This window comes from Grampus griseus (assembly GCF_964374135.1).
Source record: "Grampus griseus genome assembly, chromosome: 6".
Taxonomy (NCBI): domain Eukaryota; kingdom Metazoa; phylum Chordata; class Mammalia; order Artiodactyla; family Delphinidae; genus Grampus; species Grampus griseus.
Genome location: NC_139000.1, coordinates 20,262,713 through 20,277,727, shown reverse-complemented (window position 1 = coordinate 20,277,727; position 15,015 = coordinate 20,262,713). Strand labels below are relative to the sequence as shown.

The following is a 15,015-nucleotide window of genomic DNA, read 5'->3' as shown; positions in this document are numbered from 1 at the left end:
TGGCTTCCTGTGGGCTCACCTTGGAGCGGCTGCAGCGCCACGGCTCCGGTGGATGCCTGACCTGCAGCAGAGATGGGAGAATTCTCCCCTCCAGGAGCTACTGCGCTCTCAGCAGGGTCCCAGGGCTGCCCTGGGGGCTTGAGGCGGAAAGAATTGGGCAGTAGGCTCCTGCTTCCAAGCCCCTAGATAGCAGGTGTGGGTTCCCCCAAATAATAGCTGGGCAGCAGCTGCCCCAATAGTCTGGGCAGACCTGGCCTTCCAAGTCCCCACAGTAAGATAAATAGCTGTGTCCTAGGATACAGCTCTTCCTAGCCCTTGTTTCCTCACTGGTTCTGCAACTCTCTGTGGGCAGGGAGTTATGTCTCCTCTCTGAAGACTTGAGATCCCGAGAGGAAGGTCTCCCAGTGAGCCAGCTGCAGAGTTGGTACCTGAGCTCAAGCCTTCTGAGATGACGTGTACAGCACATTAAAAAAAAACTTTTATACAATTTTCCTCATGAAAGTTGGGGCAGTTACTGCAACATAAGTGGACTTTGCCCACATTTCAAAGACAGAGCACCTAAGGAGTTGTGCCCTCCTTGGGGTTCCGGCTCTCCTACTCTCGGGCTTACCTCTATCAGCACGCTTGGCTCTTCACAACCTGCCTTCTTCTCTAGGGGCAGAGGGAGTAACGGAAAAGCAGTGGCTTGGCCCCTAGAAATGGCCTGTGGTCTGGCATCCTGGAATTCACGGGTCCAGTTGGTAGAGGGTAACAAGAGTAATTAACTCAACACCGTTTATTGCATGTTTATCACGTGCCATGCCGTGTGCCAGGTGCTTTCCCTGCATCATCTCATTTAATCCTCCCAACCGGTGGAGGCAATCCTGTTAACCCCACGAGGATGTGGCATTCTACCAGATAGGAGAGGTTCCCGGGATGCTCTGAGCTGGTGGTACTGGAGTGGTCAGGAAAGAGTGGCGGAGAGCTGTGAGGCCTTGTTACCTTAGCCGTGTCCTGATTAAAAAGTAAAAAACGTTTCACTGTTTTTTCTCCTTATTATCACGGTAAGATGTATTCATTGTTGAAAACTTAGTGAAAAGAAGAAAGTGAAAATCACCTGTAATTTGACTCCCCAGAGGAGGCCATTGTTAACATGGTTTATATCCTTCCAGACTTATTTCTCTCTCTCTCTCTCTCTCTCTGTGTGTGTGTGTGTGTGTGTGTGTGTGTGTGTGTATTTGTGTGTGCCTAATTTTAACAAAATTGAGATTCTGCTGTATGTACAGCTTTGTAACCCGTTTCTTTTCCTTACTGGTATGATGTGACTATTTCCTTGTATCAGCCCATATTCTTGTACTGAGTTAATCTCCCTGCCAGATCTGGGAAGTTGGGGAGGGTCCAACCCAGCAGGGAGTGGATGACCTGCCCAGCCACGGCCTCAGGGCTGTGTTGGGTGGGTATCAGGGTGTGATGTGACCTGAGTGTGCACCGGGGCGGGCAGGAACCTGGTGGGGTGGGGAGCCTCCCGCTCCACGTATGCGGCCTCCTCTCAAATCTCTCCGTGGACTGACACTGGAAGAGTTCTCTCCTGCTTCCTTCATTAGCTCTGTTTCCTTGACAAATGCCGTCCCTCTTCCAGGCTGCTGATTTCTTTGTACACTGTGTGATCTTTGCTTTTCTGCTTGGGAATGAAGAGTTTTACCAGTAGTTTTCAAACGTGGCTAGTTATCAGAAGCACCTGGAGATCCCAGAGATCCTGGTTTAATAGGTCTGGGGTGCAGTCAAAGAATCTGTAATTTTAAGAAGTCACAGAAGTATTTTGTTGATGAGCCAGGTTTGGAAGCTATGGATTCAGAGTCAGTTGGCTATCAAGTATTCAGGTTTTGGCTATCAACTATTCAGTTTGATAGCCAACTTGGACTCCCTTAAAATGAAGGTCTTTGCTAAGTTTTCCTCAGTTCACTGGCTTTTCCCCAGCATGGCAGGTAGCCCCTGGCCTTCAGCAGTGGGCTTTGCTTTGCCCTGGTGGAACCAGAGGAAGCTGCTGCTTAACTGGTAGTTCCCTGAGCACAAATAGGTAAAGGGAGCTAAATTTCCAGCATCTCTGGAACTAAAAAGAAACAAAATTGTTTTGACCAGAATTTTTTTCAGGGAGAATACTGTATGGAATATGTCGTGATTTATGTATTTGTGTGTGTGTGTGTGTGTGTGTGTGTATGTGTGTGCATAAGTACAGCTCCTTGTCCCCCAATAAGGGGCACCTTCAAGTAACGTTAGTTGGCCATACATTATGTTGCCTTCTAAGGAGGTGGCCTGGCTTCAAGGGAGGGGGGTAAGTAAACTAGAGCTCGAACCCAACTACTCCAGAGGGATTTTATATTTATGAGAAATGGTATAATTTGAAGAAGCCATTACAGGTGCACATAAGTTTTTTTTCCTTCAGGATTATATATTTTAATTTTATTAGTATGTTTGTTAACTTAAAAAATAGCTTTTTTGAGATATAATTCACATACATACAATTCACTCATTTAAATTATACAATTAAATGGTTTTCAGTACATTCACAGAGTTGTGTAACCATTACCACAGTCAATTTTAGACCATTTTTATCACTTCAAAAAGAAACACTATACCCTTTAGTTTATTACCCCCAATTCCCAATCCCCTCTGTCCCCTAACTCTAAGCAATCACTAATTTACTTTCTGTCCTTATATACTTGCTTATTCTGGACATTTCATATAAATGGAATCCTATAATAGGTGGCCTTTTGTGACTGGCTTCTTTCAGTTAGCATAATGTTTACAAGGTTCATCCATGTTGTAGCATATATCAGTATTTCATTCATTTTTACAGCTGAGTAATATTCTATTGTATGGATATACCACATTTTGTTTATTAATTCATTGATGGACATCTGCGTTTTTTCTGTCTTTTGGCTATTATGAATATTGCTCAGCTATGAACACTGATACACAAGTTTTTGTGTGGACAAATGTTTTCAGTTCTCTTGGATATACACCTAGGAGTGGAATTACTAGGTCAAATGGTAACTCTATGTTTAACTATTTGAGAAACTACGAAACTCTTTTCCAGAGTGGTTGCACCATTTTGCATTTCTGTCAGCAAGGCATGAGGGTTTTGCTTTCTCCACAACCTCACCAACACTTGCTATTATCTGACTTTTTTTTTTTTTGCGGTACGCGGGCCTCTCACTGTTGTGGCCTCTCCCGTTGCGGAGCACAGGCTCCGGATGCGCAGGCTCAGCAGCCATGGCTCACAGGCCTAGCCGCTCCGTGGCATGTGGGATCTTCCTGGACCGGGGCACAAACCCGTGTCCCCTGCATCGGCAGGCGGACTCTCAACCACTGCGCCACCAGGGAAGCCCAATCTGTGGGTTTTTTGATCCACTTTCTTGATAGTGTTCTATGAAGCTCAAATTTTTTTCATTTTGATGGAGTCCAATTAATCCATTTTTAATTTTGTTGCTGTGCTTTTGGTGTCAAATCTCAGCATCTACTATCATATCCAAGGTCACAGAAATTTACTTCTATGTTTTCTTCTTAGAGTTTTATAGTTTTGAGGGCTTCCCTGGTGGCACAGTGGTTAGGAGTCTGCCTGCCAATGCAGGGGACACAGGTTCGAGCCCTGGTCTGGGAAGATCCCACATGCTGCGGAGCAACTAAGCCCGTGCACCACAACTACTGACTGTACTCTAGAGCCCGCGAACCACAACTACTGAGCCCGCGCAGCACAACTACTGCAGCCTGCACACCTAGAGCCTGTGCTCCGCAACAAGAGAAGCCACAGCAATGAGAAGCCTGTGCACCACAACGAAGAGTAGCCCCCACTTGCCACAACTAGAGAAAGCCCGTGTGCAGCAACAAAGACCCAGTGCAGCCAAAAATAAATAAAATAAATAAATTTATAAAAAAAAAAGAGTTGTATAGTTTTGACTCTTAGATTTAGGTCTTTGAGTTAAAAGCTTATTTTTAAAAAAACATTTTGAGTTAATTTTTGTGTATCGTGTGAGGAAAGGATCCAACTTCATTCACGTATATATGGTATCCAGTTGTCCTGGCATCGTTTATTGAAAATACTATTATATCGTCATTGGATGGTCTTGGCACCTATGTTGAAAATTAATTGACCATACATACATGAGTTTCTTTCTGGACTTTTAATTCTATTCCATTAATCTGTTTGTCTTTTCTTATGCCAGTATCACACTGTCTTGAAAACGGCTGCTTTGTAGTAAGTTTTGAAATTGGGAAGTGTGAGTCCTTCAATCTTGTTCTTCTTTTTCAAGATTGTTTTTACTACCTTGGGTTCCTTGATTTTCCATATGAATTTAGGCATAATATTTTATATAGAAAATATAAACCCAAGTTCATAAAAATGTTTGATAAGTATTTAAAGCATATCTTCTTGAAAGAATACCAACTTATTAGTTTGCCTGAGGCAACAGATAATTAACTTACCTGGGATTTGGTCCAGGGCCTGAATGTGGTGAGTGGTCATGGGAGAGAACAGCTTGCCTTTCCTCCAGGGTCTGAGCCAGGAGGTGATAGGCAGGCTGGACACGTTCTGAGGGCTGCAGGGAGCTGCGGCCATTCGGTGACCAACCCAACTCTCTTTAGAACGGTTATACCCAAATGAAAGCTGTGGGTAGCGGCTCTGCCTGTAAGCTCTAGAGAAAGTGCCTGGAATCTTGGACACTAGAAGGAAGTCAGAAAGATGTGGTTCTGCAGGCAGAGTAGACTAAGGAATGTCGTTAATTTGGTGGGCATTTTCTTTGTTTTTCTATGTTTGTTGTGATAGTACTATATTAGCTGGGACCTGTCCCTCTCCTTTCTCTGCCTCTATAGAAGCCGCAAAGATAAAAAGTCCATTTTCTGTAGTGAGAATGAAGCTTGGGAACAGATGCCAGGCAGGATGATGTGTTGGGCAGTGTGAAGTCAGGCCCTGAACTTGAGGCCTGCGACATGTCCTGTCCCTGCCAGCTGCCCCTGGCTCGCCCGGCTGCTCTGAGCCCAGGACGATGGGGAAACCCATCCAACCATTTCTCAAAAGCTTGTCATTTGCTGGTCAGGGGCCTCAGCATTTATTGGCTTTCCTGTCATTTGGAGTCCATTTGCTTGGGAGCATTCAGAAATTCTCAGTCTGGCCTGTTGATAACCCTTTGTTTTCTTTTCCAGTTCTGCTCTCTCTGTTCTTTTTTAAAACACTTTTTATTATGAAATATAACACACATACAGAAAAGTGTCCCTCCAAATGATGTGCAGTTCAGTGATTTATTGTGAAGCAAATACTGTGTAACTTAAACTGGGGATTGGCTTCTGGATTGCCAATATCCGGAAGCCTCATGTGGTTTTTTTTGTTTTTTTTTTTTTGCGGTATGTGGGCCTCTCACCGTTGTGGCCTCTCCCGTTGTGGAGCACAGGCTCCAGACGCGCAGGCTCAGCGGCCATGGCTCATGGGCCCAGCCGCTCCACGGCACGTGGGATCTTCCCGGACCGGGTCACGAACCCGTGTCCCCTGCATCGGCAGGCGGACCCTCAACCACTGCGCCACCAGGGAAGCCCCAGAAGCCTCATGTTTGATACGTAAATTGTTTTTTTCTTTATCATTCCGTTCAAAATGTTTTCTAATTTTCGAGTAATTTCTTCTTGGATCCATGGGTTATTTGGAATTATATTTCTTAATTTCCAAATACTGGGGTTTTTAGTAGTTTTCTTGTTCCTTATTTTACCTTTATGCAGAGAACGTACTCTGCATTCATTCAGTCCTTTGATGGCTCGGCTTTTATAAATGTTCTGTGTGTACTTGAAAAGATCTGAAGTAGGTGGGTGTAGTGTGCTTTGCATATGTCAGGTTTAGGTGAAGTTTACTACTTATGCTGTTCATATATTCTATATCCTTGCTGATTTCTTCCCCCCCCCATCAGTTACTGAGAGAAGTGTGTTAAAATTCCTACTATGATTATAAATTTATGTATTTCTCATTATAGTTCTGTCACTTTTTTCCTTTATATATTTTGAAGCAATATTAAGAACATAAAAATTTAGAATCATTATCTTTCTGATGAGTTGAAACTCTTATTATTCTGGTCTTTTTTTATTGTTATGAAGTCTTCTTTTCATTTCTAGTGGAGACAGAGTCCACTTTTCCTGAGATTGACATAGATACCCAGCCTTCTTTTGGTTAATAATTGCTTGGCATATCTTTTTCCATCCTATTTCTTTCAATCTTTCTGTTTCTTTACATTTTAGGTGTGCTGTGTCTGTTACAAACGGCAGACACAGACTTGTTATTTTTTTCTTCTTAATGCAGACCTGGGATGATATCTTCTTTAAAAAGATCTTTATTTGTTTCTGTCAGGTGCTGGAGGTCACTAGCATCTGGGATAATCTTAATTCAATGTTAGGGACTCAGATTGAGGTGAGCTGCAGTCCCTTGAGGAACTGTGTCTGACCATGGTTTACTCTGTTCCTAAGGAGCAACCCTTTGGGGCTCCAACCCAAAATGTAGGGCTGCAGAAGGACCCCACTTCTTGGCAGGCCCTGGTCTCCAACTCCTGTTCCTCCAGCCCCAAGAGGCAGGCAGAAACTCTGCTCAGGCTATCAGACTTTGCTACCTCTGGAATTTGTAAATACCCCTAGGAGAAAATTAGCCCAGAAAAACAGTAAACTTAATTGCATGGACCTCCATCCCCCCAGATCCTGCTTCGTAGTTCCTCTCTATCTTGTTACATCTCCAAGAAGCTGCTTTTAAATATTTTGTCTAGCTTTTCTAGATTTCCTCAGTGCGTCTGTCATCCCAGGAATAGAAGTCCCCTACATATGTTTTCTAATTTTTCTGACTTGTTTTTTTTCTTTTTCTTCTTTCCTCCCTTCCTATTGTCATTTCAGTGGGAATGCCTTCTATTTGCCAGGTACTTCACATATATTAGTTCCCACTTTTACAACAGCTCCATTAGGGCTGTATTATTATTATTCTTTCCATTGTACAGATGAGAAAACTGAGGATGTAGTGATTAAGGATCATCAGTGGTGGAACCAGGACCCAAACTAGGTCTTAATGATTCCAAAATGCTTTGCTTAGAGATACATGCTTCCTCTCTTGTGTTTTTCCTATTAGATTTGTTCTGCTGGAAAACTTCATTTGATAGAGAAAAAAATAATGAAAATGTAAAACGTAATGAAAACAGGGGACTTCCCTGGTGGTCAGTGAGTAAGACTCCATGCACCCAATGCAAGAGACCTGGGTTTGATCCCTGGTTGGGGAACTAGATCCCACATGCATGCCGCAACTAAGAGTTCGCATGCCGCAACTAAGAAGCCCGCATGCCGCAACTAAGAAGTCCGCATGCTGCAACAGATCCCACATGCTGCAACGAAGATTCTGTGCCGTAACTAAGACCCGGTGCAGCCAAAATAAATAAATAAATAAATAAATAAATATTTAAAAAACATAATGAAAATAAATAATTGATTCCATTGTATGGCTCAAAGCTATTAGCAAGCACATAACAGGTGCTAATCATTATATAATAACATACTTAAATTTGGAGAAGCCTGTAATATGAAATGGATAAGGATGCTGAGTAATTTATAAAATGTGATAAAACTGACAATTCTGGAATTAAACTTATATGACTTTATAGATGTGATTAAATTACTATAATAAAACTTAAAGGAGAATTGGAAAAGGCAGGATAATGTGAATTTTCTATATATTATAGTATTGTACACAAATATGTATAAAAGAAAACCATTTGCTCTGTAGGTAAAGCATTTTCTTGAATGTGCTGGGCTGTCCTTGGGTTAATGTGGGACATTTCCAGATTTTGCAGTTTGGTGATAATGAGTATGGTTTAAATCTATCAAAATTCTTTATTAAGAAAAGGACGGACCTCAAAAACTGGGAGTCTTCTTTATCCTTAGTCATACTATGCTGATTTATCTTAGAACTGTATTTTCTTAACAATTTTTAAAATTGAAAAATTGCTTCAGAATTGAGATCAGATTTATGTCACACAATTGTGGAGGCAACATGGGTATGTATTAGTTATCTACTGCTTCATAACAGGTGATTCCACTACGTATTGGCTTAAAAAACCAAACATTTTTTATCTCACTGTTTCTGTGAGTCAGGAGTTTGGGCATGGCTTAGCTGGGTGTTTTTGCTGAGGGTCTCTCACGTAGGTTGCAGTCAAGATGTTAGCAGACTCATGCTGGTAGTGCAATCTACTTCTGGAAGGAAAAACAGCTTGGGAAGCCACATGAATATGAGGTTTCACAGGAAGCAGAGAGTCAAATGAACAGGGTTGAATTGACCCATCATGATTTTTATTCCACCACGGCAGCCCCCTCCTCACTTTTGTTCTGCCAGCACTTACCATCAAAAGCCAGGGCCGCTTCTCCAAATGGAACTCAAGGTTCTCCCTCCTCCAAACAAAACACTTGAAATTCTACAGAGCTACATCCTAAGAGCTGTGTGGCTCCAGTTCCCCAGCACCGCTACCATTTCTCCCTTAGAGGCAGAGAGTGAAATGCATGAACAGGGCATAACTGTCTCTGAGTGTTAGCGGCTGGCCAGGCTCCATGTAGACCCAACCTCCTTTGTATGTTTGTCCCGTTATCATCCTCCTTCCTGTGGCTTTTAACACATGACAGCTCTTAAATGGGGAATTGTTTTTGGGGCGAATTGAGTTTGGGGATGACTGCTGCTCCGTGCTAGCCAGGCAAGTCCCTCATAAATGTAGTCTCCGCACACCTCTGGGTGGTGTGAGCTCCTTCTAGGACACATTCCTGCTGACCCTTGTGTTCAGCAGTGGTGTGCAGCCCTCATCTTCTTGCTTCATTTTCTGAGTAGGTCTCTTCTGACTGTGTCCTTAGAGTCGGAGCTCATCTTCCTGTGGCCCTCTATTTAGGAAGGTCTGGCGGATTAAATTTCTTTAGCTGGCTTCTATAACGTTTTTCCCATGGTGCCCAGTGAGTCCGAAACCCCCAAGTCCTGTACCCAGCAGAACATGGTTTCGTTGCTTTCTCTGCACTTTCTGAAGCTCACTCTCATCTGGTGTTTTTCCTGCCATATGGGGCTCGTCTGTTCTCCCTTTACCTCTGGGTCCCCGCTCCGTGGTGACCTCCTGCAGCCTCTCTGGGCACCTGTCACCACCACCCTTTGCAGACAGAGTCGGTGCCCAACTGTAGCCCCATGGGAACTGGGGATGTGCCCTCTCCAGGGCTCCCAAACACCTAGTGAGGATGACTTCAGGCCCTCTAGCCTGAACTTCCTGCATATTCTCAGGCCACACCCTGAGCCTAGGGAGAAAGTAGGGATATTGACAAGACCACAGATTTGGGGGGCTTGATTAGCTGGTACCTAGACCAGCTGAAGCCCCCAGGGATTCAACCTGACTTCCCCTCCTCCTGGTGGTTCATTTCTCTAGACGTGAAGACATTTCTTGGAGCCCGCCCTCTCTTGGGCTTCCTCTTGGCTTCTCAAGCAAAGGGCAAACCTTGTCCTGTGTCTGATGGCTCTCTCTGCTCCTGGACCCCAGGGTTGCATTGGCAGAGCCATGGTGCATAGTTAGAGGGCCGTGAGTGTTCTGGAAAACCAGTTCAGTGCACAGGAAAGGTTTGGGCAGAGTTCTGGTCTCTAGTTCTGGCTCAGTCTACCCTGGTCCCTCTGGGCCCAGGGCAAGTCACCTTTCATCTCTGGGCAGGACTGTTCTGACTACCAGGTGAGGAGGTTGGGCAAGGTGATTTTAGGAGTCTTAGACATTCGATGGAATGGACTAAGGGGGGGGACAGAGGGGACAGTCATGGCCAAGGGAAGGGTTCTCATTCTTCATCTTGCTCTCCCTCATCGGTGAGCCTGAGAATGGGCTGGGGTAGGGTGTGTACTGCCCTGGGGACTTGGAGCTTGGTCTGCTGGGTTTAGTTTCTCTGCTGTTACAGGGTGTAGGCGGGGCCTGGAAGAGGAGCTGCGTGGAGCTGTGCAGACTCATCTGATTTCTGAGTCAGTCTTCACCCCAGGCCCATCCTCTGCTCCAGCTCCACCCTTGACCTTGCTCACGCCCCTGACCTAGCCACTGGGCTCTGAGTTCCCTGAGGGTAGGCACTGTTCAGATCTGCCCTTCCTCCCTCAGGCCTTCGTGCAGGTGCCCGGCAGATGCTTGTCAAATGGAATTAGTGACCACTTGTGTCAGGAGATTTCTCGGTTCTGATTTCTGGGAAAGGGCCGTTGGAAGGGGATAGGTGTTGGGCAGCACAGTGGTTCCCACGGCTGTGGAAAGCCAGATGTGTTTGGGCCCGAGTCGGCTTTGCACTGGTAACAGTTTCAGAAAAAATTTGTTAAGTGTAGATGCCTTTGGGTCGATGAGATCCAGTCCATGGCTGCTGGCCCTGTTCATCTGTTTCCAGCCTCCTTCTCCCACCCCACGCTGGATCTGGGCCCAGGTTTTGTAGGAGGTTTCTCAGCTCTAGGAATCCCCAAAGTGGTAATTGCTCAGACCTTGAACTAATAATACCATGGATTCTCCTGGCGCCTTTCATCCAAGGACCTCCTCGCCCTCCAGCATTATCTGATCCCCACACAGCTCAGAAAGTGTGATAACCCCTATTATTAGCTCCACCTCACAGCCGAGGACATTGTGGCTCCGAGAGAGGAGCGTAGTTGGGTCTGGGGCTGGAGCAGACCTCCTGGGCTTCTGAGATCAGTGTCCTGGGCAGGAGAGCGGCAGGGATTTCTGATGGGTGAAGAGCTGGACCAGGGTTTGCTGCAGGCTGAATTGCTTGGGACTGTAGATTAAACACCCCAAAGTATGAGAGGCAAGATCATAGTGGTTGGTGGACTGATGTAGGGCTATGAGGCGTGGAGTTTCCCTCCTTTCTGTGCTATGCCTGCCCTTCTGCCAGCCAGCAACTAAGCGCGAGCCCCAACCACCAGTCCAGTTTCACGGGGCATGTCCAGAGATGAACAGTTGGGATGACGAGGGGTGTCTAACTGTGCCATGAGGAATGCTGGAGGGACTTCAGACTTTGGTGTAAAGGAGAGAGCCCAGAGACTGCAGAGTGAGGTCCAGTTAATGAAAGCTACTGAGAGATCACTTTTGGCTCAATAAAGATGAAGCACGGAACAATCAGATCTATCTCAAAAGGGACAGGGCTCTCGTTGTGGAAAGTGAGCTCCCCATCACTGGAGGTGATCAAGCAGAGGCAGACAACTTCTAGACAGCATTGTCATGGATGGAGCAGATGCAGGGCTTTCTGGATGATGTGCTGGTTTGCTGCAGGCTGGGAAGCCCTGCCCTTCCCCTGTGTCCACTGGGTAGATCTAGTTCAGTGGTTTCTTGAAGTTCTAGGAGGAGTCTATTGAATGGAGAGAAGATTTTTCCACGTGTCATTGAGGAGGAGGAGTGTGGTCCTAGCTCTTCTCTATCCATGCTGGAGAGCCACTGGGTGTCTGTGAGGATGACCTGATGTTCTGCTTTTTGTGTTTTTTTATACATTTATTTATTTATTTTTGGCTGTGTTGGGTCTTCATTGCTGCACGTGGGCTTTCTCTGGTTGCAGTGAGCGGGGACTACTCTTCATTGCAGTACGTGGGCTTCTCATTGCAGTGGCTTCTCTTGTTGTGGAGCACCGGCTCTAGGTGCGCGGGCTTCAGTAGTTGTGGCACGTGGGCTCAGTAGTTGTGGCCCGTGGGCTCTAGAGCGCAGGCTCAGTAGTTGTGGTGCATGGGCTTAGTTGCTCCGCAGCATGTGGGATCTTCCCAGACCAGGGCTCCCACCCGTGTCCCCTGCATCGGCAGGTGGATTCTTAACCACTGTGCCACCAGGGAAGTCCCCCTCTTTCCTTCTTTATTTGTTTGCTCTTTATTTATTTTTTTTAAGTTTTGTTGAAATATAGTTGATTTACAATGTTGTGTTAATTTCTCCTGTATATATTTTTTCATATTTTTGCATTATGGTTTGTCACAGGATGTTGACTATAGTTCCCTGTGCTATACAGTAGGACCTTGTTGTTTATCCATCCTATATATAATCGTTTGCCTCTGCCAATCCCAAACTCCCATTCCTTCCCTCCCCTACCCCTGCTCCCCCTTGGCAACCAGAAGTCTGTTCTCTATGTCTGTGTGTTTCCTCTTTAGTTTATTTTTAATTATAAAAGTACTATAGGTCATGGATATATTTGTACTGTTACAACAACTACAGTAGTGATAGACTGAGATTCCTCTTGACTTCCCTCCCTCCAATTCACAGTCTCTTCCCTAGAGGTGATCACTGTTTTTAATTTGACATCCTTTCAGAACACACACACACACACACACACACACAGAGCACACCACACACACAGAAATATATACCATGTGTATTGTTCTGCAATTTGCTTGTTCCACTTAAAAACATGTCTCAATAATGTTCCTATTCCAGGACTTATACTGCTCCCCCATTGTTTATATCAGCCCATAGTATCCCACAACACAGCTATAGTTCGTTCATTTAACCATTTTCATATGGATGGATTTTTCAGGTGTTTCCAATTTTTTCCAGTGCTGTGGCGCCAGCCTTTGTGCACACTTGAGTTTTTGTCTATCATAGTTACCTGGAAGTATAACTGCTAGGTTGAATGCTAAGGACATCTATATTTAATAGATATTGTCAGAAATTACCCTCCATTTACACTTCCTCCAGCGGGGTATGAGGGTATCTGTTTTCCTGCATCTTTACCAACATTTGACATTATCGTCTTTTAGATTATCTGCCAATCAGATTGGGGGAAGGTGGTATTTTATTGTTAATTTGCATGTCTCAGATCTCCATGAAGTTGAGCATCTTTTTGCATGTTTATGGGCCATTTTGTCATCGCTGAATTTCCAATTCAATATCCTTTGCTTGTTTTTCTATTGTGTTGTCTCGTAACTTTGTTTATGATATGTTTAATTGTAACAGACATTTTAAAAGTCTTGTGGAGTCAGATTTATCTATCTTTTCCCTGTGGCCTCTGCTTTTTTGTGTTTTGCTTAAGAGGGCCATCTCCAAGCTTAGAAACATGTCCAGAGACTCTTCAGTGTGCTCTGGTCTAGGGCTCCTCAACCTTTAATGTGCATGCAACTTCCTGGGGATATTGTTAAACTGCAGCCCTGAATTCAGGAGGCCTGGGCCAGGGCTTGAGGTGCTGAATTTTTAACCATCTTCCACAAGCTTCTTGTGCTGCTGGTTCTTGGACCTCACTTTGAGTAGCAAGGCTCTAAGCCAAGGTCAGAGGAAGCCTCCTTAGCTTTTCTTTAGGGAGGTCAGGATTCTGTGGAATGACTGGGGGCAGTAGCATTGACTTCGAAGGATCTCTCTGCCCACAGCTGATCTCTTTCCTTTTGCTTTTCCCCAAACTCATTCATCGTATGTCCTTGTATTGTTATTGCCTTCCCAGAACATAGCTAGCTGTCTGTCACAGCTGGAAAGCTTTGGCCAACCCCCCAGCATGGACTTCTGACTGAGACCCAGGATCCTTAACTCTCCAATCTAGCCTCACTGAGATGTGGATGCAACAACTTTTCTGGCTGTCCAACAGTGAGAGCTCCCCAGCCTTGACCTGGGCTGCCTTGTAGTCAGCGCCCCGTCACCTGGGGGAGTAAGGATGGAAATCAGCACTGCTGGAGGTATTGACGTGGTGAGGAGGCTTAACTAGGTGGTTTCTGAGCTCCCTGCCAACCCAGAGACTGCATGAATCTTTGAATCGCTTCACAGGAACAGAAGCACATTCCCGTCAACGTCACTCCATTTTTCACCTGGCAAGGAAGTGAGGTGAAGCTGTCTCTCTTGTCGTTTCCTCAGGTCAGCTGAAGCTGTCCATCGATGCCCAGGACCGGGTTCTGCTGCTCCACAGTGAGTATGGCTGTGTGCCGGGCTCACCGGGGAAGGTTGGGCTACTTGGCCTCCCGCGTGGAGCCAGGGCCGGGTGGAGGTATTACCATGGCCAAGGCTACTTTTTCATCTTTGTATAGTGTCCTGCCCTGTGTCTGTTGAAAACAAGTGTGTATTCACTTGGGACTCCTAGAGACATTTCCCTGGTCCTGCTCCGATGCAGGTGGAGTCCACAGCAGGCTGGAGCTGTCCCCGGGCACCTCAGCATCTTCCTTGGCCCCAGTGGAGAGGGGCCACAGAAGAGCTTCCCTGTCCTTCCTCTTGTCTTCCTTCCTTCCCTTCTTATCTCTTTCTCTTTTTCTCATCCATTCATTTGTTCGTTGATGGCAGTGTCACGGCTAAGGTCGCCACCTTTGGAACCAGACTGCTCGTGTCTGAATCCCGGCTCTGATACTTTCTTGCCAAGTGACCTTAAACAAGCTTAGTTTCTCATCTGCTGGATGGCAATAAAAGTACCTATCTTATGGGATGTGACAAGGATTAAAGGAGTCAATATTAGTAAAGTGCTTAGGACAGAGCCCAGCATGTGGTAAACCCTATATTAGTATTTGTTAAATAAGATAGAAAACCATAAATTCCAAAAATAGTGATTGAGCATTGGCCCTGTGCCAGGGGCTGGGGACACCAAGGAGAAGCACCCACCTCTGTCTGGGTGGCGCTGATAGGATGGCAGGAAGGCTTGGCAGAGGGGGCGATGCCCACACTCCATCCTGAAGGAGGACCGAGCCTGAGCCGGGCAGAGGGGAGCAGGAGGGCCGGGCACTTCACGCCGGGGGAGCTGCAGGTGCGAAGGCCTGGGGTCAGAGAGAGCACGACGCCCTTGAGGACTGTCTAACGTGCCCGCGGCGCAGCACAGGAGTGGGTGCAGGGGTGAGCTGGGACCGGGCCATGAAGGTCTGATGTGCCGCCCAGAGGATTTTATACTGTACCTGCCATTTATCCATTTGTTTATCCTTCTGTCCAGCACACAAATAGTTACTGGGCTTCTTTCATGGCCGGCTCTTCTGTTTGGCCCAGCAGGCCCTGCCTGTCTCACCAGCCTCCCTGGCTCTTGCTGTTCAAGGCACCCTCCGCCCCCTGTTCTGTCTGGTTTTGTGCCCTC

At 45.9% G+C, this 15,015-nt stretch overlaps 2 protein-coding genes across 2 annotated transcripts in view; one reads left to right on the top strand and one right to left on the bottom strand.

Moving 5' to 3' along the window:
• The window catches only part of RNF183 (ring finger protein 183), a gene marked incomplete at its 3' end in the record, with an annotated part of 360,397 nt that overhangs the window by 131,487 nt on the left and 213,895 nt on the right, over nt 1–15,015 (bottom strand). The window lies entirely within an intron of this gene.
• The window catches only part of RGS3 (regulator of G protein signaling 3), a gene marked incomplete at its 5' end in the record, with an annotated part of 127,536 nt that overhangs the window by 503 nt on the left and 112,018 nt on the right, over nt 1–15,015 (top strand). Inside the window, 1 exon segment of the mRNA XM_082656624.1 lies at nt 13,824–13,874. Within this exon segment, the coding sequence (XP_082512750.1) occupies nt 13,824–13,874 (51 nt within the window).